This window comes from Carettochelys insculpta, chromosome 16, assembly GCF_033958435.1.
Source record: "Carettochelys insculpta isolate YL-2023 chromosome 16, ASM3395843v1, whole genome shotgun sequence".
Taxonomy (NCBI): domain Eukaryota; kingdom Metazoa; phylum Chordata; order Testudines; family Carettochelyidae; genus Carettochelys; species Carettochelys insculpta.
This window is the reverse complement of record NC_134152.1, coordinates 27,030,508-27,056,941: the sequence shown is the minus strand read 5'-3', so window position 1 is coordinate 27,056,941 and position 26,434 is coordinate 27,030,508. Positions and strand designations below refer to the sequence as shown.

The 26,434-nt window shown below is 51.7% G+C and overlaps 1 protein-coding gene across 3 annotated transcripts in view; it reads left to right on the top strand.

The window, feature by feature from the left end:
- MICALL2 (MICAL like 2) overlaps positions 1–20,640 on the top strand; it is a 36,904-nt gene extending 16,264 nt beyond the window's left edge. The window contains exons 4-17 of one of the 3 annotated variants that reach the window (XM_075010984.1): positions 1,596–1,753; positions 3,357–3,478; positions 4,175–4,828; positions 5,282–5,496; positions 6,785–6,860; positions 7,227–7,351; positions 10,780–10,917; positions 14,441–14,505; positions 15,095–15,218; positions 15,917–16,007; positions 16,455–16,528; positions 16,842–16,956; positions 18,632–18,678; positions 18,766–20,640. In XM_075010984.1, the coding sequence (XP_074867085.1) occupies positions 1,596–1,753; positions 3,357–3,478; positions 4,175–4,828; positions 5,282–5,496; positions 6,785–6,860; positions 7,227–7,351; positions 10,780–10,917; positions 14,441–14,505; positions 15,095–15,218; positions 15,917–16,007; positions 16,455–16,528; positions 16,842–16,956; positions 18,632–18,678; positions 18,766–18,863 (2,102 nt within the window). In that variant the 3' untranslated portion in view covers positions 18,864–20,640. Of the gene's footprint in view, positions 1–1,595; positions 1,754–3,335; positions 3,479–4,174; positions 4,829–5,281; positions 5,497–6,784; positions 6,861–7,226; positions 7,352–10,779; positions 10,918–14,440; positions 14,506–15,094; positions 15,219–15,916; positions 16,008–16,454; positions 16,529–16,841; positions 16,957–18,631; positions 18,679–18,765 lie in introns of all 3 variants that reach the window. The other 2 variants (XM_075010983.1, XM_075010985.1) reach the window with 2 other exon arrangements.
- Positions 20,641–26,434: the final 5,794 nt, after the last annotated feature.

Here is a 26,434-nt window from a genome sequence, read left to right as displayed (position 1 = left end):
CCAAAACCAGAGAATGGCTGACGGAGACTGGGGCTGTGCACTGACAGGAGAGCAGGACTGAAGCTTCCTTTGCTTGCACAGGGTTGTTGGAGTGGGAAGTCTAGGCCTAAGGGCTTCAAAGACCAGTACGTTTTTGTAACTGAATGCCTCTTAAATACCATCCACCAGGATTTCCACGCACATTATGATGGAGCCGGTTTGTATCAGTTTAAACTGTTAAACATGAATTGATACCACAAGCCAGACTGGTGGGCTCTCCAAAGGATGGTTTTGCAGAGGTGACGTGGCGCATGAGGAGCTAGGCAGGTAGATGTGAGCTCCAGCTAGAGAACAGGGATTTGAGTTGTAAACACGGGATTTTATTAAACAGGTCAGTGCTCTCTTGTCCCTTTCCATCTCCACCCTCCACTTCACTCTTGGTCTTGTGTCTTTAAACCCATGCGAGTTCCCACATTCTTCCCACAACCTAGGCCTCCTGGGTGTGACCCTGCTGGTCCCTGGGGTGAAATTGCCCTTGCAATGTGTTGGGATCACTTGCTGGAGTCTCCTCTGAAGAAGGCTGCTTCCATACAGCTCTGTGACTCTCACTCTCCTTTTCTCTTGCCCTGTTCTCTCTCCTGGAGTGTTCTCTCAATGATCCCCCTTTCTGTCAGATGGTGATTCCTTCACTCAGCCGTTAAAACCAAAATTGCAGCTAGAATAATTCTTTGTCCCACAAAGAGCAGGAGCGACTATGGTGCTGAAAGGGATGGGGGAGTGGAGGGAAACAAGCCCCAGCAGGACTGACTAAATGACAGGGCAGGCCAGCTGTTCGGGGTCAGGCTCTATCCTTGTGATCATACAGGAAAGCTAATACAGGGTGCTTTCCTCCCTGCCCTTCCCGGGGGCTGTCATGCTGCTGTTCCCAGTTTCTGACTGGAGCTCTGGGGGCATTTGGTAATTTTTCTTTTCCCCAACCTGTTTTATTGCAAACCTCAGGAGTCCCTCCAACCCCCAAACCAGGAAGAGAGAGGAAACGGCTCTCATAACTATCACATGCATCCCAAGCCTTTTGAGTATTGAAGCCTACTTGCCTCTGCTTAGCGGCTCCCATGGTGCCTCCCAGTTTCATGGCAAAGCCTGTTGACTTTATCACACAGGATGGGCAAGTCCGTGCTCTGCTACATATTTCCTGTGTGATCCTGGGCAAGTCACTTAGCCCCTCTGTGCTGCAGTTGTCCATCTGTACAATGGGGATAACAGTACCGCTCTCTTTTGTGATGAGAAATAAGCGCAGATATTCTGATAATGGGCTCTGTAAATACCCAACATAGATATGCCATGAAGTTTCCCAAGGGCCGTGGCCCTTTAAGAAGGCCCCAGCCTCTTCAAAGTAGGACAGGATCAGCAGTTCCCACGGCCAACGTAACGGTTTCTCCTTTGTTCACTCCCTTGTTGCATCTTGCTCTGAACTGAGGTGCACGCTCCTTGAGGAGAAGCCCACATCCCCCTGGCTGTGTGCATAGTGCCTGGTGGGGATCTTTGGGCATTACAGTAATACAGAGCACTTCCAGGCTTGTATTTTTGGCTTATGCTCCGTGGTCCCTTTCTGCCAGTTGGGGGCCTGTCTGGAATCAAGCGCCCCACTTCTGATTCTGGCGAGGCACCACCCGGGAAAAAGGTCATTTCGGATCCCATCAAGCCAACGCCTGTGAAGCCATCACCTGCGTGTCTGGGGCAGGATCTACCAAAGGAAAACCCTCCAGTGACATCGGTAAGGAGAGGGGGTTCTCTTCCTCTGAACCGTCTGGGAGGTCTCAACCGGTTGGGAATGAATCCTGACTGCCAGCTTTCCCATCATGGGATGAAACCCAGAGGTTCGACTGCCTCTCCTCATTCCTCCAGGTCAATGTCAGGCTTAGCCGACCAGGATTAGCTCGGTGTGTGCTATCTGGCGGCAAGGGTAGCATTAAATATCTTAATACTGGCATGTTTCTGCCCCTAGGGCAATGCTATATGTCGTAATGCAATGTTTCTCTACCTTTTTTTATAAAGTACCCCCTTTTAAAAAAAAATCATTATAAGTATCTTTAGACTTTTCTCACATACCCCTAATAGTACGCATACCACTGGTTGTGAAACAGGGTCCTCAAATAATATTTCAACCCTTCCAGATGACTGTGCCCTTTTCAGAAATCGGATTTGTGTTGCATGCCACCAAGTTACACCTGCCTTAAAAACTGCTTCCTTACAAAAACGTGCAAAACTGTCACAGAAGACTGCTACTGGAAACTTGCTGAGTTTCTGCCATCTTATTCTCAGATAAATGAATTGGAGTAGAAATCTTGTGCTGACATTTCAGCTTAAGGCATTTGAACCAGTAGAAATGAGTCGTTGCCTGAATGAGCTTTTAGATTGTACTGACTTTACTGCTGTTTTTTAGGTAGCCTGTTGTAAAACTACGCCACTATCTGGATGAGTTGATGTACCCCTCCCCACCCAGAAGGCCTCGATATACCCTCATGGGTAGACATACCTCAGTTGAGAAACACTGTCATGGTACCGAGTGTCCATAGTGGAGACAGATGCTGTCTATACCAGGGCAAACCTGATGGCAATCTAAGAGCTTGCCAAAGTGATGCAAACACCAGAACCATGCTAACATTGCACTCAGCATTCCAATAGGCGTGCTCGTGAGAGATTTATAATGCTGGAGAGGGAGATTCCACCTCCTCGTAGCTTTTTAATGGAAGCAGCAAAATATGCGATAACCAAGTTCTCCATGGTGTATCTCCACCTTGATCTTGCTAGTGAGATGGTCATCAAGGACCCCGATTAGTACTGGTTGTGGTGGTGGATAGTTAAATGGTATTAACAATGTTCCCTCTAATTTTTTCCATCCATGGGTGGAATAAATTTTGCTTTGGGCACCAAAGCATGTGCAGATGTGCACTGCCAATAGAAACACATGCTGCCAGCTGCGGACAGCTGTGGAAGCTCTGCTAATCAGCTGGGCAGCACCTGAATCTCTTGTGGGCGGCGGCCCAAGTGCTCAGTTTATAGGTAACACTGATCAGCACCTCTTTGGGCATCACTCAGACCAGTTGCGGTGCTTTACATTTGCCACCAAACAGCGTTCACACGGCAGTGGCTGCTGCCGATCTGGAGCAGGTTTGTTCAAGGGACCTTGTGCCAAAAGGCTCCTTGTCCCATTGCAAGGCTCCTGAGCTGTCCAGGTCCCTTACCGCCCTATAGGTAATTTTTCCCAACGTGGTTGCTACTGTTGAATGTTCCAGTGTAGGGTAGATTGCCTGGTACATTTGCGGTGTTGTAGTGAACGACACCGGCCACCACAGCTCTTGTTTTCTCTCCTCCAGAGAGAGGTCCTGACAGACAACAGTAATCTTCGCAGCAGCACCTGTGCCATCTGTGGGAGTCACGTTCACCTGGTCCAGCGACACCTGGTCGATGGGAAGCTCTACCACCGGAACTGCTTCAGGTACAGGTGTAGGGAAGAGGAGGCCGGGGGCACGCCCCAGCGGAGGCTCAGCCTGGCCCCCTTCTGCAAACGGCCACTGTGTTGTTTTTTCTCCTTGCCCCACCACCTGTTAACCTCGGTGACTTGCTGTGTTTCACCTGCAGCAAACTTCTGGAGTCGCGGATGGCTGCTTCTTGGACAATAAAAAGGCTCTTCAGAGCCTGCTCGGTGGGGTAGGCCTGACTTGCAGCGTAAGGGAACGGGCACTGCTCCTTTTTCAGCTGTTCTTGGCAGCACCAGCCTCCTCACGGGGTCTAGGTTACAACCCTGGTGTGGTAAAGCCATCCGCCTCTAGAGGGTGCCCGTTGCACGGGCTAACCATCCACAGCACCTCTCGGCTAGGCGGTGATCTAAGCGGGTCACTCTTACCGGTGTTTGAGAGTTCATGGGGGGTGTATTTCAGCGCGGCACAAGGGAGTTCCAGCGGGGCAGCACGGGAGATGCATTGCTCCCTTTGGCAGCCGTGGGCTTTTTACTGGAGCTCCTTGCCCTGAGGGTTTGGCGACCATGTCTCTTCTGGGCTGGCCGCGGTGGTGTGGCTGCAGCTGGCTGCTGAGTTCATCTTGGTAGCACCCAACTCTCTGGAGAATGTTTACTAATAGTCTGGAGGTTTTTTTTTTTTTTTTTTTTTTTTTTTTTTTTTGCAACTGTCTGTAGGTGCAAACAGTGCTCCAACACGCTAGTCTCTGGGGCCTACAAAGCTGGGACCGAAGCTGGTACTTACATCTGTACCAGCCACCAGCAGTCAGCCAGTCTGTGGAATTCTGGACCACGCAGTGTAGAGAACAAACCTGCCGGTGCCTCCTCCGTGTCCCCAGGAGGTCCCCAGAAGGTGTTGGTGAAACCAAGTCAGTTAAACAAAGATACCAGTTCCACCTCTGGTCCCCCCAGTTCCTCCAGACTCCCTGGGTTACTCGCTGGGAGCAATTCCAGCTCTGGGTCCAAAAACCTAAATGCTCCTTGGTCACCGTCAGCTGGCAATAGATCAGATCGCGAAGGCACTACTTCACCTTCTTGGACAGCATCAGCTGAAAAGACGCAGCAAGCTCGAGCGAAGTTCTTACAGTCCGACACAGGTACTTCGGGGTCTTCGACTGGCAAATCGCCAGTGACTAAAGATCAAGTCGTTCCTTCTTATCCCTCACCAGCAGCTGGCAAAACTTCCTCTGGCCTACGCGTTTCTGAGGCAAACTCAGGTGGCCATGAGAAGGATAAAGCACGTCAGCATCTCACGCAGGCTCTTCCAAGATCAAATGCCTCTGCAGACAGGCCGGGAGCGGTCAGTGCGCATAGCTCCCTGCTGCCCAGCAGGTGAGAACTGTCTTTCAATCATCTCTTCCTGTGAAGGAAGGGAGGTTGGGAGTAGCGATGGGGGTGGCTGGAACTGATCTCTTTCCAATCTCTTTTCCCTTGACCGTGCTTGTGCATGTGGGGGGCACATAGAGGCCATCCATTGCTAGGACCTTCTGAAGGCTTTTGGAATGGAGGCCAGTAAAAATGAAACTCATGAGACCAGGGAAATACACAGACTCGCCGGACCCCTAGGCAAGGGGAGGGGTGGGGCAGCCAGCTTTGCACCGCTGGAACCATGCCCTCCCAACCCCCCAGCACCGTCTGGAGTGCACCGCCTGGGCCTCTGACCACTGCCCCTTTGAATTACCAGTCCCTGGGGCAGTTGCCCCGTTTGTCCCCCACCCCATCAGCCAGCCTGCATGAGACTGCTTCTGTTCACTTTGGTAGCTTGTCTCCCACTGTCTCCCCCAGGCAGAGCCCTGATCACAAAACACAGGCCAGCAAACCAGGCACCACAGAAAAACCAGGGCCTGCTGCAGGGACACCGGTGACTGCCCTTGAACCTTCACGCAAAAGTCCAGGAAACAAGTTAGGAGTTGGGGCTGCCACGCAGAATGGAGAGAAGGGCCCGGCAGTCTGCAGACAGGCCAGCCCAGGGCGTAAGCTGGACTGGAAGGACACGGGAGGTGAGAGCGACTTTTTAATCTGTTAACGTGGTTCTGGGGGTTAGGTTAGAGTGTCACACGTCCCACAAATGCCACCTTCCACATTTCTGGTGCCTCCAGGGCTCTGCTCTTTGAGATCTAGAAAATAAATGGGCCAGTCACCAACACACGCTCAAACTGTGCAAGCACCAAGGCAGTGGGCAAAACTTGGACCCCTCTGCCCTGGGAGAACAGTGTCTGTGACATCCCTCTAGGGCAGGCCGGTGAAGAAGCCTCTTTCATTGAGGAGTCATGTCTTGGAGTCTGAAGTGTCCTACCATGCAAGCTTGTGATTTTTTTTGTCAGATCTCACAAGTTAGACGTCCCAGGAACACTTATGGAGATTTTAGGATCTAAAAGGTGGTCCTCCAAATCAGTATGGAACCAGCAACTGAGGCCAGATTTACCCTAGACCTTACAGGCGATTGCAGATATGTAATTCTAGCTATGGCAATTGTGTAGCTAGAACTGACTTATCTACGTTTGACTTATCTGGCTGTCCTCACCGAGGGAGGTTGATGGGAGTTGGATGGGAGAAACTCCTGTCAACCTCCCTGACTCCTCAAGGGATTGAGTGCTGTTGACCCTGGTAGTTCAATTTCACGTGTTCCTACTAGGTGCGCGAAATCAAACTCTGGAAGATCAACCCTGAGCAGGTTGATCTTCTGGGCAGTAAAGACATACCCTCAGTGTGTGTCTTCAGCACTTCTTCTGCAGGTGTCATCCTCTCACTGAAACATAGAATTGGTCACCTGACCTCTCATGATTAAGTCCTTCTTTGGCAAAGTTAGCTGTATTTTGACTCTCATTTGGTTTACCCTGAGTTCTCCATTGGGATACCATATTTTCCACATCCTATTTTAAGTGGTCAGTGTTGCTGCAGGCTGTTTAACAGCTGCCCCAGTTAATCTCCTGGGTGGCTGCATATCTGCATGAATGATAAGGTTTGCACACAGGTTTTGAAGTGGTTTGGGACCTGGTGAGACCAAAGGTGTTATATGCTGTACAAGTTATTTCTCACCTGTGAGTGTGGGCAGCTGGCATTGAGCGAAGGAGGAACAAGAGCACCACAATAATCTCCAACTATGTGGTCTTGTCCTTGGCTTATCTTGTCACAGTCGCTCGGTCAGGGGTTATCATGTCCGAAGATCCACAAAGGGCATGGAATTCCCTTATTCTGGGTCTGCAAAGGGAGGGAGTTGGATTGTAGCAGATCAGCTGCTTGGGTCGGTTGTAGGTACTTTTTTATTTGCTGTTTTATTTCCAATAGCTGGAGTGAATGCCACTGAAGAGAAGACTGAGAACCCCGCAAACTGGCGAGCCAGGTTGAAGCCAGTGGCCACCAAGTGAGTATCCTAGAGTCAGCAGCTTTCAGTGTGTGAACATCTGCCTCACTGCACAGTCAAACGCCTGCATGTGCGAGGGACGTGAACTCTGACCTAAACTCGCCCGTTTTTAAACCCTGGCTGTGACAGCATGTGGGAATTGGTGGGAAGGACAGCTTGGCCTTTGCTTCTAAGGGAAGGGCTGGGGGAAGCAGGACTCATGCCAACTCACTGCACCTGGAATGGGTGACTCTCTCATTCTGTTCCTTTCAAGGACTCAGGCCCTGTTTCCATTGGAAGATCACAGACAATGGAATGGGAAGTGTTGCCAAGGTCTGAATCCCAGCAGATACACAACCTTCTAAGTTGTATCTTTCTCCCTTGCAGAGACTCCGACCAGAGTGGTCCTAAGAAAACTGTGGACAATTCCAAAGTGACGAGCAACATAGCTCTGAGCCCAGCCCAGGGGAAGTCAGCTTCATCTACTGTCTTGCCAGCAAATAAGGACACTAGTAAGTTGGCCTTTAAATTTACTACAGAGGGAGCCCTGCCGTTTCTCCAGCTGTCCCTGGGAGTGGCATGATGGGTTGAAGACACAGCAAGAGGGTGGGATTCCATATGTACAAGGGGGAGAATTCAGTCCGGGGCTTCCCCTTCTCCACCCCAGGCTGGATCCCCAGTGGGTTCCAGTTTTCCCTGGGCAGGAGCAGCCCCACCTGAGGAACAGGAGCCAATTTTCATGTAATCTCACTCTCTCCTCGTGGTGAGAGAGAAGACTTCAGCCTCCCTCTAGCTGTATAATTGTATGCCTGGGATAAGGAAGTCACTTGGGCACTGGCCTCGTCTGTCTATTGTTCAATGGCTTCTTTCATGCTCTGTCCAGGTGTGTCTCTTTGCTGAAGGGGTCTGTTTTTATGGGGGTTCTGCCTTTTGCTTTGAAATCACTTTCATGGTGGCTTTAGTGTCCTAGTTGCCCCGGCTATCTGCAGTGCTAGTGAGAGACAGCAGTGTGTGGAGCTGGGGCATGGCAACAGTTTACAGTAAGTCTTCTGGTGCACCGAAGACTCTCCCAGTGGCGCTGGCCTTCCCCATCTTTCCTCAAAAGCCAGAATCCATCCCTTTTTCTTACCCCACCCTACTGTCCATGGGCTTGAAAATATGGAAGGGTACATGGAACACCTGAGACCAGGATGCCTGGACTCCTTAGAAATGCTTCTAAGATTGAGGGAAGATGGCTACCAAAATGCACCCCACACATCCGGAGGGAATTGAATCATGGGCACCATTCTGTGGCTGCTGTGTGAGATCAGCAAGTCTAGTTAGCCTCAGGACTGCAGAGTAAGAGCAGGTGCCCCCTACCCCTGGGACCTCACACCACAAGCTGATAGCTTGCTCTCAACACCATTGGCAGGGTCTGCTTTCACTTGCTGTGTCTACCTCTTCATGTTCTAGGAAAGGGCATTGCTCACCCTAATTTACTTGCAATTGATCCGTGGCTACCTCCACGCCCTCCCTTCTCATGTGCCAAAGGATCTGGATTCTAGTCCAACTGAGTTTTCATTGGGGGAGGGTGTTCAAATGTTACTGACAAAGTGTTTATTTTTTTGAAGTGCGTGTTGGGGTCAGGGGGTAGCAGAAGAAACACTTGCTGCCATTGACACTGGGCTTGTCTGCATTGCAGCTGAAGAAATGACTGTAGCTTGGGTAGCCAGACCCACGCTAGCTTTCATCTAGTTAGCAGGGCTTAAATGTGGCAGTGCTAGCAAAGTGGAGTGGATTCGGTGCAGGCTGTTCAAGCCCACCTAGAATGCTGGGGAGGTGCACATTGCTAGCCCCTGCTGGCGGTCGGGCCACTGCACCTTCACTGCTAGAGTCAGCTGTGCGATTGAGCCTAAGGGATGAGGATGCCTGCCAGAACTGCAGTCACACCCCTGACTGCAGTGTGGATATCTCCTGTCTGTGGGAACCTCGTTGGGTCTGCCACATACATGCCTGTCCTGGCATAATCCCCTCCTTTTCATCTTGTTTTCTATTTTCTCCTCCCTTCTCTCTCTCCCCGTTTCCAGCATCTGTTGCTTTTCCTCCTTTGGCTTTCCTCTTTCCTCAGAAGCAACCTCCTTTCTGCAGTTGTTGGGACACAGGGCCTTGTCTGCCTGCTTTCAGCTGTAGGCTGTTCTTTGCTACTCAGCGACCATGGCAAGAAGTGGGCCTGGTTTGACAGGATGCTGGGAACAATTTAAAGCTTTTTCATTTAAAAAAAAAAAAAAAAAAATTGAGTGCGAATCTCGGTAAGTGATCGGCCTGGCCTCGGGCATAGAACATGTCGGATTTTGAAATTTTTCCTCTCAGAAGATGAGTTGTTTGGAAAATCCCTGCCCTTTTTATCAGTTCTTTTAAGGAGGGTGTTTGTGTCGGGGGGATGTACTTGGTTTGTTTTACCTGGAGTCTGTTGGTGGGTGAAGAAGGGAGTACGGGTTCAACCTCTCTAATCCTCAACTCTCTCATCTCGCAACATCCGTAATCTGGCATGATTTTAGTTCGACGGACGATCACTCATCACAGGTGTGGCCAAGTTTCTCATGGTGCATAAAGTTTGTTTATAGCCACCAGTCCTGGCTCTCAGTGTTCTGTGCTATTATTGAGCTGTAATTTATCCCAAAGTGTCTTCTAAGAGCCCAGTAAACAGTGAAAAGCCACATCTACGCAAGAGAGTTTTGTCAGCAAAGTGCCAGTTTTTGTCAACAACACTGGCGGAGTGTCCACACTATAAATGCCTTCTGTTGACCGTAAATCGACAGAATGTGGCACTTTTTTGTCAACAGCCTTCTGCCTCTCCCAGAATGCCTTTCTCTACAGAATCTGTTAACAAAAAAAGCCATGTGGATGCTCCAGGGGGCCTGGGTCTCTGGACAGCCCTGTCTGCTGTGCTTCCGGTTGGCCATTCTGTCAAGAGAGCAGCTGGGCAGTCTGGCTGATCTGTGTTGACAGAGCTGATTGCTTTTTCGATCCTCTTGGCAGTCTGGCTGCAATCTGTTGACAAGTTTTTTTGTCAGATATCTTCTGACAGTAACTTCTGTCGACAGCGCTGTAGTGTGGAAATAGCCAAAGTGTCGGTAACGCTGCTAGACATTATTGACCTTCTATAGTCTGGCAAATTCTTTCATTGGGCACTGGTCAGGTCCTAAGGGTGCCACAGGAGAGAGGTTCAACCTGTACTGGTCCGTAGCTGCATTTTCTGCTTTACGTCTTTCATAGTAGGTCCTCTTCTTGGTGTGTTTTGGTGACTGCCTCCTGGGTATATAGACTCTCACTCTACGTTCTTTCTCCGGTCTTGCCATGATCAACATTCAGTGCTGGGCTTCAAATGAGTGAAAGTTGGGGCTTCAGGTGGGTTTTTGGGGCTCAACGTTTTTGGGAGGCCCTGAAAATTGGTGGTGAGCTTAGGAGTTGGCCTTTAAATATAATCTCTTGTGCCTTTCAAGAAACAACCCACCAATATCACATTCAAATACCCAAGTGGGTTTGGCATTTATGACCTAGCAACCTGGGGACTGGTTGTGCCCATCAGTGTAGCATCTGGGGCTGGCACATAATCATGTCAATTATTATTCCAAAGCCAGCGCTGGGTGTGCTGAAAATAGGAGCACAAAACTGATGCTGCCTTGTGGGGGAGTCCCAGTATGGAAGAGGATAGTTCAAGTGTGTATTATGGAAACTACCCGGAGGGTTGTTCATCTTTTTGTAGTTCTTTGGATTGTGAAGAACGTCCACAGTATTGCTGTTGATCTGAGATGCTGTTAGCGCAAAGAGCAGTGGGGCAGGGGAGGGAAGGAGGTGCGTTTAGAGGTGGCAATTGAAAGCGACTGAGTAATTTTGCTGAGTGAGAATTGAAGCCTGGTGCATTTAACAGCCAGAACTGCATCTGTGCCTTTTAATTTAGCTCCACCTGCTGCACTGCCTCAGAAGAAGAAACTGATCCCGAGCAAGGAACTTAGCAGTGACTGGAAAAAAGGGGGTGAGCCTCTTGCCCCTGCCAAGGAGAAGGAGTCAGGCCTGTCGAACTGGGGCTCTGCTCCAGGTAAGAACCCTTCTTTTACATCTCAAGGAAGGTGTTTTGTCCTCTGACCATGTGCTGGGCCACCTGTCCGCTGTGCTTGTAGGTGGGATACTAATTCCTGGCTGTGATCTGCTGTCAGGCCTGCCTGCACAGCCTTGTCTTCACTCAGAAAAAAGCAGTGTGGGTTAGAGCATTAGGTTAGAGCAGTGGGGAGGGGCTGGGGTGCCTGGCTCTGGGGGAGCGGAATGAGATTGGGTTAGAGCTGGGGGCTGGAGGTGCCTGGCTCTAGGGGAGGGGAAGGGGATAGGGTGAGAGTGGGGGGCCTGGGGATGCCTGGAGATAAAAAATAATTGTGTAATACATGGCTGTTGCACTTTATCCACAGCAGTTTTGGCCCTTAATCTCTAACTGGTTGGCCACCCCCGATCTAGTGTGTGTTAAGGAACATAGGTTAGCTAATGTATTCAGATCCTTTCACATGTGAAAGCTGGTGGAGTTAAACCCAGGTTCAGGTTTGATCTCACTGGCTGTCCTGTATTAAAACTGCAACTGGCTTCATCAGGATTTTAACTGATGTCAGCTAGTGCCTGTTGAACACGCTGCTTTTGTTCAGTGTGGACGGGACCCTCCAGTTTTAGCTTTTATGTCCTGACAGCCCTTTGTGACCACAGCTCACACTTTCCCAATGCACTTACCTACGTGATTTCAGTTGGAGAGGTTAAAGCCTGAAAGAACCATCAGAGCATCTAGTCTGACCGCCTGCACATCACAGGCCACCAAAGGCCCTCAGTTATCTTAGTAGGCAGCCCAGTAATCTGGGTTGGCCGTGCTGCTTCTCCAAGAGCTGGCCTTCTGGTGATGAGCAGCTGCCTTTCAATAGCTTACAGAGCCTGACCAGTCTCCGAGATGGCCTTGCACAGGCCCATCTAGAGTTTGTGTTGTCCTTCCAAAACAGCCGATGGCATTTTCCTATACCTCCACCTGTCACACTCCTTTTCCAGGGTTTTGGGCTATGAATTAGTGAAGAGGTTCAAAGCCCCTTTCCAGAAGCGAGACAGAGGTTCCTGTTGGAGCTTTTGAATCTCTCAGTACAGAGAGAGCTGTCTGGTTACAAATGCTAAATTTATTATCCCTTCATTTATTATCCCTGCAGTGGTCACGGATAGCAGAACACGGAACAATGATCTCAAGTTGTGGTTGGGAAAGTCCAGGTTGAACATTAGGAAAAACTTTTTCACTAGGAGGGTGGTGAAGCATTGGAATTGTCTGCCTAGGGAAGTAGTGGAGTCTCCATCCCTGGAGGTGTTTGTCTCGCCTCGACAAAGCCCTGGCTGGGCTGATCTGATGGGTTTGGTCCTGCCGAGGGCAGGGGGCTGGACTGGATGGCTTTTTTAGGTCTCTCCAGCTCTATTGTTCTATGGTTCTATGATTCATTAACCTGTGTGTCTGTCCCAGTATTCTAAGTGTCTGTTCTGTGGTTGTTACGAGATAACACTAGCTCCTTTGTTGTTGGTAATGTTTTCTCTAATGTTAGAACCAGGGGTAATCATTTAACTTTCCTCTGCCTCAGTCTCCCTATCTGAAATGTGGACATAAACCTTGTCTCACAGTCAGACGATGCTCCTGATTGAATGTGCTGTGTGGTCCTGGGGTGGAAGGTTGACTTAAGCATACAGTATTATTAGCTAGCAGGGCTAACAGTCTGCTGTGTCTCATTGTAACCTGCTACAGTGCACTGGCTCCAAACATCTTGTGCCACCCTGAGGCAGAGGTGATTTTGCGAGGCTTTGCACCTCAACAGGAGGCACCCTAGAGGCTGCACAGAGGGAGCTCCGGAGTACAGGGGCTTCTGGGGAGATGTTTTGCTGAGCTAGGTTACCTCATCTGTGGAGCGCCACGGTCAGGCTCCCTGGGACAGGACATTCCCCTCAGGAGGAACATTCCTGAAAGGGTGAGTCTGAGGCAGTGCGCAGGGCCTGGCTGGCCATGCCTAGAGGGGAAAGGAGGCCGATGTGGGGCTGTGTCAGAGGGCTGTTCCAGGGTGGGGAATGGTGCAGAGACAGCAGAGGTTCAGTTGCCTCTTTTCTTCTGAAGAAGCAGTTTAACCAGGAAAGTGGCTACGATGAGGGTTGGGCTGTACTGAGAGCTGCCCAGGAGCTCCAGCCTAGCTTTGGAGTGTTGGGTTTGTGTCTTGGGTGCTCCAGTAAAAGGCTCTGTGGCTGAGAGCAGCTTTTGGGTCCCCCCCACCACAAAAAAAAAATCCCTATTTTATTGTTTCTGTTGTTCTTCCTCTTCCGCATGCGCCAGTCTTGCACTCTCCCCTGTTTACGGGCCTGGTGTTTTTGTAGGTCACTCTGCCTTTCTGCCTCCATGGCCGCCTTGTGCATGCGTTGTCTGGTCAGGTATTTATACGTCTCCCAGCATCACGGCATGTGAGGGCCTCAGAGGATTTCTCCAGTGAGGAATTGTCCCCAGTTGACAAATGGAGAGCTGAGGCACAGAGAGATTTTGGATCTCTCGAAAGAGGATGAATGTGAGAGCCAAATCTACTGATTGGGCTTAAATAGTTGCATGGCTCTGGCTGGCGCTGGGCTCTGAAGCCCAAGGAGATGGGTTGGGGTTACATAGCCCAGGTCTACTATTTTTAGCATCACAGTCCAAGCCCGAGTCTGTGGATCCAGGCTGCTGCAGGGCCTCACTGGATAAACACGTGCAAATGACTTGGCCAAGGCCACACAAGGAATGGAATCCAGGTCTCCTGAGTAGCAGGTTGAGTGCCCTAACCACAGGGCCATCTCTGCCCTCATAGTCGCTGAGGCGCCTTCTTTGTGCGTGTGCTGTTCTGGGCTTTTTTTAGTTTGTTAAAGGCCAGTAAGTTGATTAAAGCAGCACCTGTGTGCAGAGATCACCCATGGCGAGAGGCCAGGCCGTTGAGGGGCTGATTATTAATTTTTTGTCACCATAAGTATTTTAGGGACTTTTCAAGGCTGAAGGAGAATCTGTTTTTGTCGAGAGCCGACTTTAGCACTCATTCAGTGTAGCACTTCTATAAACTCCTGGGCCAGGGCTCTGCTGGATCCCTTTGGAGCTACCTCACGCTGAGGTCCAGGGGAGTGGGTGTCTACTGGCTGCCAAGGGAGTGTGCTGCTTGTGTAGGCGGCTTGTGGAGTCCAGTGCGGAGAAATTGATGACCCCAGCAGGGTATGAATAATAGCACAAAGAGACTTGTGATGCTGTCGTGGTGCTGTTCTGGCACTTGCTCACTTGCGTGTGTGTGAGAGAGAGAGAGAGAGAGAGAGAGACTGTCCTCTGTTGGATGGAACTAAATCTGCTCTGGTCTCTGATCACCTACAGCTGTTAGCAGTATTGCTACAGTTTGGTTGGTTCCAGCATAAGACACCCAAGGCAGGTGAGTTAGTATCTGTTATGGGGCAGACAGAAGTGAGTTCAGTAGAAGTTATACTTTTGTCTCCCTTGTCTTCCTCCATCTAATCACCTAGTGGCTGTTCTACAGAGATGATATCCTGTGGTGTTGTTTTTCTAGCTAAACCTCCACCTCCAAAAATCTTCCAGCACCCTGTGAACACTGAAGTGGCATCACTGAGCAAGGTACGGCGGGTGAGGGGAGCGGCAAAGTAAGGTTGTCGCAATGACCCTTCCCCCAAAGACAGCTCCTATGGTTCAGTTCAGCTCCACACTGCTGATGCGACACAGAGGGTCAGTGTGAAATCTCAGAAAAGGGGAGCAGAGGGAGGCTGTGGGGAGAGAACGGTTGGAGGGAAGAGGGAGAGAAGAAGGATTCTTTGTATGCGGCGGGAGGGTTTTGGCTGCAGTATAGGTCATTGCCCTCAAGAAGGTGGAGTAAATCACCTCAGTCAAGGTGAATTACTCCAACTCATGGTGGCAGCAGCCTTGCGTCTGCTTTATTGTGCTGGCACCATGGCGGAGACCTTCTAGCACAGGCTTTGTAATGCATGAAGGAGAGAGGTGGCCCCATGACTGGCAGATGCTGCAGCTGGTGACTCTGTGTGACTTACTAGCATAGCCCGTTCTGTGGTGAATTCCTCTGTGATGTGGCTCAGAGGTAGATGGCCCATTCCAGCCTATCTCCTTTTGTTGTTCCCCACCCAGCTCCACCCAGGCTGATGGGTGGTATGTGGGAAGCTGGTTTCAGTCCTCCTCTGGCTTTGTCTCTCAGCTCCAACCTGACTACATCCCCGAGGAAGAAATCCAGGAGAAGGTGCGGGAGATCGAAAAGCAGCTGGATGAGCTGGAGCTCAAAGGCGTTGATATGGAGAAGCATCTGCGTGACTGTGAGGGAGGTAAGGGAGGCCTGACAGCTCATGTTAACTAGAGTTGGGAAGGATGATTCTAGAGTCCCACAGTCAGCTGCCCATCAACAGTGGGTGGGGGCTTTGATTCTAGAAGCTCATGCAGTGTGTAGAACCCTTGAGATGGCTTAGGTGTGGGGCAGAGGTGGACAAAGTACCTAAAAACTTGAGTAAAAGTGCAGCGGCTCTCACTTCTAGGTACTTGAGTATAATAAAGATGTGATGTGTACATGTTTGAGTGTGCGTGCATGTGTTTCTTTCACTCAAGTAGTTTTCTAGAGGGACACCAGTGACTTGTACTTAAGCACATCCCCGCAACAACAAGCAGCTGTACTGTTACTCAAGTAACTTTTGGGGTAGCTTTACTCAAGTGACTTTTGGGGTACTCTGGTGTGAGGCCACCTAAAACCCCAGGATGAAGAACTTCTGATGGGCTCTGTCCATTGCCTGACATACAGTTCCAGGAACTAGCAGCTCTATTGCCACATGGCCAAGGGTCAGTGACGTCCAGGAACCGAATGGCTACTCCTGACCTGTCTAAGGGAATCCAGGCTGGACTGTCCGTCCTGGATTTTGACCCAGAGATGGTCTTGGGCTAAATACTTGATAACCTTGTTCTGGGTGGCCTAGGAGGGGCAGTCACTGTCAGCTCTTGTAAATAGCACGTTGTGTGTTTGTCTCGTCTGCAGATGATTCAGAGGATGCTCTCATGGTCGATTGGTTCAAACTGATCCACGAGAAACAGCTGCTGCTGAGACTGGAGTCAGAGCTGATGTACAAGTGAGTGCCACCAGGAAGCCAGCCACCCTGTAGAGAGTAAGCTGTTTGGGGGGTGGAGAATGGGTGCCAGAGTGACGAGTAGAGGGGAAGGGAAGGCTGCAAGGAATCTCTTGCATACCTGCCAGCAGCTGGTGGTATTAGCTGAGAGGGTGTCCCACAGTAGAGACAACTGGTACCAGGCTGGGGCGCAGTGAAGCAGAGGCCACTCCTAAGTGGGGACGGTTGATGGCCCCTTCTAGCCCCACATCTGGGTATTAGGAGACAGCCCTTAACTGAGTAATATGGAGCAGCCTAGGAGCCCCCCCCTGCCCCAACTGGGTCCTCTCCTGAGTCCTGCCAGGGAGTTTGGAGAGCAGCTCCCTGCCGCCCCACGCTAGAGCGATGTGCAAGTGCCCAGCTTCGGGGGCAGGCGGGAGACTCACCTCTTGCCCATCTGGCCTCTCGCAGATCGAAACAGCAGAAGCTGGAGGAGAAGCAGTGGAATATCGAGAGCGAGCTGCGGCGTCTGATGAGCAAGCCAGGTAAGCAGTCTCTGCAAGGAGCTCAGATGCCGCCTCCCCCTGCAGAGCTCTTCTCTCTCCATCTTGCTGGGCTTCTCCTCGGTAGAGGGCTCTCTTAGTCTCCTCTTTGCCTAGCCCAGCCTGGGGGAAGAGCAGTGCCACGGGCACCCGGGGTTTGTGAGGAACCTGCTACCTCTGTAGGCAGACTTGTGCCTAGCTTGTAGCATGGAGGTGAAGAGCATGTGGCAGCCCAAGCGTGCCAGCAGCATAGCACTCCCTGCATGGGCAGAGCCAGAGTAGCGCTGCTGTGACCGCTTCCCCTCGTGCTGCACAGAGGAGCAGAAGACGGTCGTGGAGAGGCTGCGGGAGAAGGAGCTGCTGGAACTGTACGTGAACACAGTCAATGACAGAAACGATATCGTGGAATGCCTGGACGAGGACAGACTCAGGTATGGCACCTGGGCCATGAGGAGGTGCGGGGGTGAGATGGGAGCTGCTTGTACCCCCGACTCCCCGTTCCCTGCCAGACAGGGTCTGAAGGTCAGAAAGCGCATGTCGGGCTTGAGGCTGCGTAGTTCTCCCTCTGCCACCTCGCTTCTCCTCCAGTGTGGAGCAGGCGGGAAGGGCCTGGGGCAGAGACCGGGGCAGATGCTGGAAGCCATTGGTAGTGGGGGTGTAGAGGAAAGGGAGAAGCAGAGCCCTGGAAGAACTTGGGGGGCCAGCTGGGACAGGGAGCCAAGCTGTTCTGGAGCCTGTACAGGGCCTGGGCCTGGGAGCCCTCCATTTGTGAGCAAAGACCCTGGCCCAAGTGCTGAAGTTTAGATCTGGACCATCACACAGCTGGGAGGGCCTGGTGGGCTGGCTCGGTGGTCTTCATTTGTGCCCATCTCTATTGAGAGCAGCCCACCCCTCCCACCCCTCCCTTGGCAATGTGAGGGATCCTACTGCTTTCTCTTGGCCTGGGTGGAGCCAGACCCTGTAACCCACCCTCAGTGGTCTCTTATTGAGCTGTAATTTTTGCTCCTGGCTGCTGAACAATAGGACAAGGGGCCCACAAATCTCTTCTACAGAGACCTCAAGCCCAGAAGGTGATGAGCCTGGGTGATCTACCCCAAGCAGGGCAGCGGGTGTGGTGGGAGCTGCAGGATCTTGAACCCTTCGGGCTGGCACCGATTCAAAGGGCTGTGCAGTGGGATGAGTTAAGAACTGGGCACCTCCATCTCTGGGCTGGGCAGGGGGCAAGAAGGTGCCTCGGGGACCTGGAGGGTGGGGATCCAACACCCTGCCCGCTGCTCCCCTGCTGGCAGCTGGCTGAAATGTTAGAACTCCAGGGTAATGTACTGAGGCCGGATGGTTTTGCTTTGGTGAGTCCAAGCGGTTCTGAGCAGGGAGGTGAGCGGCACCACGGTGGGGTAGGAAGGAAACCGTATTTTCAGGGTGAGGGAGGATCGGGGAGGAGCAGCTCTGCTGAGCGTTCAGCGCACCCCTCAGGTGAGAGGGTGATGGAGGCTGGGCTGTGTGCCGACGCTGGGGCTGAAGGGAGCCCTGTTCTGCACAGAGGAGCTGCTCTGGGTAGGTCTTAGCACCTAAGGCCCAGTCCCCTGTGGCTGGCAGCTGGCTGTGAAGTACAGGCAGGCTCAGCACTGCCTGGAGCGGCCCCACCCCCTCCAGCACAGGGGCTGAGAGGTTAATCCAGGGCTTGGCTTACTCCTGGCTTTAGTATTTCCGCGTCGTGTCGTTCCCGGCCTCCTACTGTCCCTAGAGGCCTGATCTGGCCAAGTCCCCTGCCACCACCGCCTTGTGTGTTATCAGCTTCATCTGCCACCCAGAGCTCACAGACACACTGGGGCCGGGCAGTTACAGAACTGCTCATTTCTGTCTGCTCGCTGCTTGCAAAGCTGGCTCCCTCTTGGGTGGTGGTGGGGACAGTACAGAGCACACCCACAGGCGTGTGCAAGGGCAAGCAATGCCACAGTGCAGAGGGCACTCGCTTGGGGGCATCGCCCTGGCCTACAATGACAGGGCCGAGCAGAGGAGCAGCCCTGGGTGGCTTGCTGGGAAATGAGGGTACAGGCTCCCTGCATTCCTGGTGTCCATGTCTAACAAAGTTCTCTTCCTTCCCAGAGAGCTTGAGGAGGATCAGATGCTGGCAAAGATGATCCAGAAGCTGGGTAAGATCCCTGCCTGTTGTAACTGGCCTGTGCTGTGCTGCAGGAGGGCTGGGGCGCTCATGCTCTCTCTTCTCTCCTCACCTGCAGATGCGTCGCAAGAGAACCAGGAGCCCAACAGGAGGAAAAACAAGTTCCGCTGGTCCAGAATATGGAAGCAGAAAAGCAAGAAGAAAGCTCAGCAGTGAGGTCGCCGCTCAGCAGCGTGGAGGGCCACCAGTTCCAGGAGAGGCTTCCTGCTCGGTGCTGCTTCTCTGGAGTCAGCCAGAGCTCCTCGTCTGGAGATGGGGGATTTGGGACATGGGATGCTGGGGCAGTGTGATTTTTCTCCCTTCTCCCCAAAGCCAGATAGAGGGGCTCAAGGGGCTAGTCCCCCTCTCTGCAGCTGAGTGAGAGCTACAGTCCCTGCCCATAGGCCAGCACTTGGGAACTCTTGCTTGAATTCTGCACTGAGCCAGCACTCTGCAGAGCAGAGCTGATTGGCTTGCAGTCTGCGGGCTCTCTGGTAACACCAGTTTGGATGCTCATCAGCACAAATACATGACCCCTGGGGGTAGAGCGGAGCCCCTGAGTATTTCCTGTCACCCCTGGGCTGCACTCCTGGCCAGGATAGGGACGTGCAGGGGGAGTGGTTCCACAGCTCCTTCCCAGCACGTTTACTCCACAAACATTTGGAAGCTCGTCGGGTTATGTCTACGTTGGAGTAAAACACACACTGCCATCCTGGCTCGCTTGACGTGGGCTCACAGGCTGTGAAACTCCAGTGTAGGTGTTCAGGCTCAGTCTGGAGCTGAGACCCCATGGGGGGTGAGGGGCCTGTACTTCAGACTTCAGCCTGAGCCCTTATGGCAACGCTGCAATTTTATAGCCCCGTGATCCCAAGTTAGCTGCTGTGGGCTTCTTAATGCAGGGCCAGGAGTCAGCATGGGGCACCAGGGGCAGAGGACCTCTCAGCATGCTGACGGGCACCACAAAGACAGCTGGGCCCCTTGCTCGCATGGGGAGAAGGTTAGGGACGGAAAGGCCCTCGCTGGCCTTTGAGGAGAGAGGCCGCCGCAGGGGCGTTGAGCAGCACCTTGGCTTTCTAAACCAAAGGCTCGTCTGTGTACCCGTGATGTGACACTCCTTGCCCCGCTCTCTGCAGGTGGGGGCAGCTCCCTGTCCTGTGGACAGGGCTGGGAAGTGGGGTTCTCGCTGCCCGTCACTCTGAAGGGGGCAGCAGAACCTCCTCTAAAGAGCTGATGACTCAGGAGCCCCAGTGGCTAGAAGGCGTGAGCCGCCCGGCCCTCCCCCATTCACAGTGGGGTAAGCAGCTGTCAGCTGGTTCCCCATTTGAAGTGCTTCGGCAGCCCCGGTGGTCCAAGTCTGCCTTCAGGGTGAAAAGGCAGCAGGTGTGGGGGTGGGGAGTTCTTCTCTGGTCTCAAGGAGCCTCAAGGCGTCTCCGCACGTGCAGAAAAGAATGGAAGCTGTGCATCTGATTGGACAGGTACACACAGCCTCCAGCTCTGTTGCATGCAACGCTAGGCACGGCAGAGGAGGAGCTCCAAACCTGACTAGCTCCTCTGTAACACTTATGAGCTGTGGAATCTCCCGGCATTCGTTCCCTTCCTCCAGCGTGACGCATCTCCGGCCGTAGAGAGACTTTCTCATTCAAGGGTGCTCACCACCTCAATGTGGAAGAAGTCTGAGGCTTGCGCCTGGCAGAGGTATGTTGGTGTAATGTTCTTCTTCTCCACCAGGTGGCAATGGCGTTCTCTGACCAAGTTGCTTTGCCCAGGGTGGCGAACAGCTGATTTGCTCAGGAAGTACTAACTCTTTTTAAAGTGCTACTTGACTGCTTTTTGTTTTGATAACTCTCTTTATGTACAGTGTGTACTGTACAGTCAGCGTGGGCAGGCGGGGATTTGCTTTGTATTTGCATACGTTTCTATTTGAAAAATAATAAAATTTAGAGGAAAACCTGGAGCTCTGCATGACGTGAATGTGGTGAAGGAACTGCTGGACATGGGGACACCTGCTTATCTGCAAGGACTGGACAGCCTGTGATGACTGAGCTTGGCCCTTCTGCCAGGCTGGTGGTACAGTATGCTGGTGGGTGATTGAGGTGGGAAAGGTAGCACCTGCCTCTGTTGTCTGTTTTGTGCAGAGTGGGTTCCTGCCTCCTAGCAGTCCGGTGGGCACTTTTCACAGGCACAGGGAAAGTTTAAACAGGAGGGATGGAGTGGGGGTGAGATCTTTGGATACGTGTGGAGCTAAAGCAATGGTCTGAAATTCACACCGATCTTAGAAACATGTTAGCAAGAAGGTATGGCCCCGAGACCTTTCTTCTTCCTCTTTGTGAATGTGTACGTCCCTCAGCACAGCCTTTGTTCTGACTCATACTGCACCAGAACGGGTTTTACTGACTGTACCAATTCTGTATTAAAAGGGGGTGAGCATATGCCTGTCACCTTCTTTGCTAACTGACTTCATTTACGTGTCAACTTCTCTTTCTTCTCCATCCCCAGACTGAAAGCTGCCTCTGCTCTCTTGCTGCTTCTCCCATTATTCCCATACCAAGCTCTCACTTGACTTAAACCCTTGTATTCTGGGTGGAGCTTAGGTCATTTACAAGTCTCCTCCACTTCACTCTGTCTTGGAACAAAACTTCTAGCTGACCCCGGGAGTAGCCCAGTTGTCCTTCAGTCTCAGTAGATCTTCTCCACATTGTCCAAGGTCTTCCTCTTTTGGGAAATCAGAAAATAGCTGGTGCTTCTGGCTGATGGATCCAATTTGCCTTATGCTCCAACTTATTTGACCAGAGATGTGTTACAGCTGCTGTAACCACAGTAGCCAAACAATGGTTTCATCAGATGAAGCAGATCTGCTCAGTGCAGCCCTGTAGGCCCATATCTAGCCATGTTTCTTGCCCTATATGCCATGCTCCCGTGGAATCAGAGATCAGATGGATCTGCTGGGTCAACTAACCACAGGGCCTTGAAAGATTAGCCTAGAGTAGTCAAGGAATGTTTTCTTCTGGAGAATGAAATTTGCTTGTGCCTGTGTGTTAATAGTTGTTAAATACTAGGGTGGAAGGCTGGTCCTTGGATTAGGGACAGCTCTAGGATAGTAAGGCACAAGAATTCCTTCCCCACAGTTGTGACTTTTGTCCCACTATCCAGATCCAGGCTGTGGCTCTGACCCTTCAAGCACTCGCCCCTTACTTTACAAGGTTGAGCAGTACAAGTATTAATAGTCTCCACTAGGCCCACAGTGCCTATTATATTAAGCACCTGCCTACGTCTTTGTAGCGTTGAGGCCTGTGCGAGCCACAGAAAGGGGAGTTTGAGTGGCAAGCTGGGAGAGGTAATATCTTTTATTGGAGCGGCTACAATGGCAGAGAGACAAGGTTCATTCACATTGATCTGTACAGGAGGGTAGAAATACCCCAGCTTCTGGCAGGAACTCACCTGCTCAGCTTCTACTGAGCTATAGCTTGTGGCCAGCTTCTTCTGCCTTCTGCAAACCAGCAAAGACAGCAATCAGCCAGCCTGCTACAACCCTGGAAAAGTTTACTCCCCAAAGGGGTTTGCCTGCATGTCTATTCCAAGAATCCCTAACCATTACCTCTCTCTCCTGAGGTGGGGAGAGGGCACACACACAAAATCTCTTCTGAGTCCATCCTCCTTTCGGCCAGGACTCACCTGCAGAACTCTGGGGCCTCTGCAAGCATTACCATTTTGCAGCACTCGCTCCCTTCTCCAGAGCATGTATAAATACGTCAGGGTGGGATTTTTGAAGGAGGTCGTCATCCACCTGGCATTCAGCAGGAGTTGGGCAACTCCCTACTTCAGCACCACTTGGAGAATCTCTGCCTTAGCCAAGGCCTGCTGTGGCACAGCCCTGAGTAACTGGGATTGCTGTTAATTTTCTGCCCTGCTGAAAACAGACAGTAGAAGTCCTGCATGGGGAGAAGGATGGAGACAGAAGGCAGCTGAGGTAGACCCCCTCCCCCCTAGATCATTACACAAAAGGGTAATGCTGTGGCTCCTACAGTTATGATGTCCTATGCTGGGTCACACAGCCCAGGCAGGGCTCCTCCCGGGTGGACTGTCTCCAGGTGCTTGTGTTTAGAGCACACTTTCGGTGCTTTATCTCTGTAGAACAGTGGTGGGCAGAAAGCCGCCCGTGGGCTGGATGTAGTTCATCATGGTTAGACCCTGGCAGGCCGACAGACACTTTATTTACCTGCGTGGCTGCTTGCAGCTCCCATTGGGTGCAATTCACTGTTCTCGGCCAATGGTAGCTGCAGGAAGCAGCAGCCCTGCTCACAGTGCTTTCTGCAGCTCCCACTGGTTGGGAACAGTGAACTGCAGCCCACAGGAGCTGTGAGCAGCTGCACCTGTGGAGACACAGGTAAATAAAGCATCCAGCAACCCACCAGGGGCTAACCTTGGTGAACCACTGTAGACTCTCAACAACGTCCAGGCACTGCTTCAGCTTGGGGTGTCCAGCCCATTACAGAGTGCACATCCTTTATCCAGCAAACGCCCCCACCCCCGGCTCCCCTCCAGAGCTGACACCCTGTGGTCCACCAGCAGGTTAGCCCTAGGGATGAGTTCAGATCGCCCCATAGCTGTGTGAGTGTTCTGTGCTTGTGGGTCACATCTCAGGGGAAAGCGAGCGTGACGCAAACAGCAACTTCTCACAGCATTCCCAGCACAGGGCCGTGTTCTGCTCACCAGAAATGCTGCGCTCTAGACACCATGAAATGCAGCCGTCCGCGTTTCCCACACAACTCGGCAGAGTTCTTTGTGTTTTGATCAGAGTATTCTGGTGTGTCCAGGCTCTGCCCCCACCCTTCCCTGTGCACAGGGCTTCTCCCCAGCGCCAGGGACTGTCTCTCTCGCTCTGACCACTGTAGTCAGTGCCCTTTTGCTCTCCTGCCTGGGCCGGATATGGTAGCAGAGCAGGGATGGGATTCCAGCCATGCCATGCCATAGGTCCAGAAACTGTGATGTGCTGGGTTCAGACTCTAGCAGCTCGTGTTCTACCAGGGCTCCTACCCTGTGTACTCCACTTCAGATCCCTAATGTGATCTCGGGCAGGGGTCAGCAACCCCCCAGCATGCATACCAAGAGTAACACGCAAGGGGGGAGGTCAGCCCCTCCGCTCTCCCCCATGCAGCCAGCAGCTTGCTCAAAGCCATGCCCCCCTGTGCATTAACCAAAGACCAGCTAATGCAACCAACCACCACCCCAAGCGGTAAATCGCTGCATTTTTATTTATTTATCAGTGAAGCTGTTATAAGTAGGATTATAAGGCTATGACTACATGACAGCCTTATTTTGAAAAAGGTATTTCAAAATGGCTATTTTGAAATAACACAGCACATGCAAATGCATTGCGAAATAGCACTTCTGCGCACACAGTGCGCTATTTCGAACTAGCTATTGCAGTCCACTCTGGCTTATTTCGAAATTGCATTTTTCCGTGTCTTAATAGTGCCTATGTCCAAGTAGTGATTTTTGAAATAGGCTTTATTCCTTGTAGAATGAGGTTTACCAGCATCAGAATGCCACACCCCCTGCTTCAATTTTATTTTGAAATAGTGCACGTGTCATTTAGATGCTGCCGAAATTATTTTGAAATAACTTGGCCAAGTAGAAATAGCCTTAGTGACTTTAAAAACTATTACCGGCACTTCAACCACACATAGAGGTCAAAAGGTCAAGTTCGGGCACTCCACCTCGGAAAGGTTGCTGACCTCTGAGCTAGGGCAAGGAGACAGTGGACTGCCCCGTCCATCTTTCCGTGAAGCACAGTGTGGCGGGAGGGACATGCAGACCTTCCCCTTTGCCAAGTGGCAGTTACAGGAGCGAGTCAAAAGTCTGTCTGTACAGGATTCCAAATCATCGAACAGCTGGTCCCAAAGCTATTGTCGATAGGACTGCTGGCCCGTGTCCAATCCTGTTGGCTTTCTATGGGGCTGTGGATGGAGCAACAGCCACTGCGTTTGGGTGGCTGAGATGTAGCTCTGCTAACGTTATCCCAGGCCATTCTTCCCCCCTTACAAATCACTCCTGATGGACGTAACTAATGGGCAGTCGCAGGGGTTTCATTTCAGCGCCTAGCTCTGGTGCTGATGCTAGCTGTGCTCTCACCTCTGGAGAACCTAGCGCTTGTGCCGGTTTGCACTTTTGTGGTTGCTGCCAGTGCTCACAGTGATGTGGCCTTTGCAGTGTTGGGTCCTAGCCCCTGGCGATGAAGTCCGTCGTTAACATCTGGGGTGGACTGGGGGAGGTAAACCCGTCAGGCTGGTTCCCAGCACTGCACAGCAATCAACATTGTGCTCAGAGGGACCCAGGCAGGTAAGACACGATGGTGAAATGGTATGAAAGTGCTCTAACTGCAGCAGGAATCCAGGGCGAGCCCCAGCTGTGAATGAGCAGCTCTTCCATGGGCGTGGATGTGCGTTGCTTTTCATACTGTAGCTGCACGTTTTAATAGGAGCAGGGTGAGTCTCTTTCATGGATGCTCCTGGCACTGGCTTATTTATCTGCATTTTGTCAGAGCTGCGAGGGGCGGTGTGAACGGACAGTGAGGGAGACGCAGTTACCAGCCATTGTGCTGATCCTGCAGAGATTTTTGCAGGTGTTTAACTTCAGTCCCCTGCATTGCCTCCTGGAGTGCCACACCGCGCAGATGGATGCAGGAACAGGGCACTGGTCTGTGCACAGCAGAAAGCCAGGCTCTGGCTGGCTGGGGCAGTATCAGGCCCACTTCTGCTGCGCTAGAACTAACTTTCCCACAGTTGAGTGGAAAACTGCCTGTTTTATTCAGCTCGGTAAAGCTGACTCCTGCAGGTTCGCTATGGATGATCCCCTAATGTGGCCGGGTTGAGGGGGGCAGGCCTCCTCGGGGGGTGACAGGGAGGGGTGTGAAATTTTGTGAGGGAGGGCCCAGCACAATTGGGTGCTGGGTCTCAGGCTCATCCGGCTCATTAAAAAATGTTGAACTCCGTCACTGATTTTATGTCTGTGTGTGTGGTCACATTTATATACCAATGAATAAAAGTTTTTAGCTCCAGCAGACTCATTTGCTTACCCACGCCAAAAGATTTTTTTTCCTTCATAGGAACATAACCAAAATTTCCATTGATTTGGATTCCATTACACAGGTTGTGCAGGGGGGGAATGCTAATTACAGGGATGAAAAATGGGGCCTGACATAAAAAGTTTGCTCACCCCTGCGCTTATTGGGCCGGGCCCTGCTAACACACAGTCATGCATTTTTACCGTGGGGTGGCTGGATTCCTCCTTCTCCCTTGCAAGTCCTGCGATCAGGGATTTGCAGGTCCCCTGCTCTGATGAACTGAGGGCTGAGCTCTAGCCCCAGGAAAACCAGGCGGAAAAAGGACACAACTGTATCCCAGTGCTTAGAAAACCACCCTACTGTCTGCACTAGAACTCAGCCAGATACGGCTTTGGAACTGCTGGAGCGAATTCCTACTCTCCTGTGAGTCCCTCCCCACAGCCATCATCTCCTAAATAATTATGCAACCCAGCAGCCCTTCCTGTAATCTGCTGCGAAGCAAGTTACCCTTTAGTTCTCCCTTGTGAATCATTAGAAGGATGACGAGGAATTTCCTGCAAATTCTCTTACACTTAGTGTCTGTGATACTATCAAGTACAGAGCCCTGAGCTCTGGCATTGGCTTGTAAGGGAGAGGGCGTTTGCAAGACTCCGGAGAAGGAATACGTGTGTGCATGTGCGCCGGT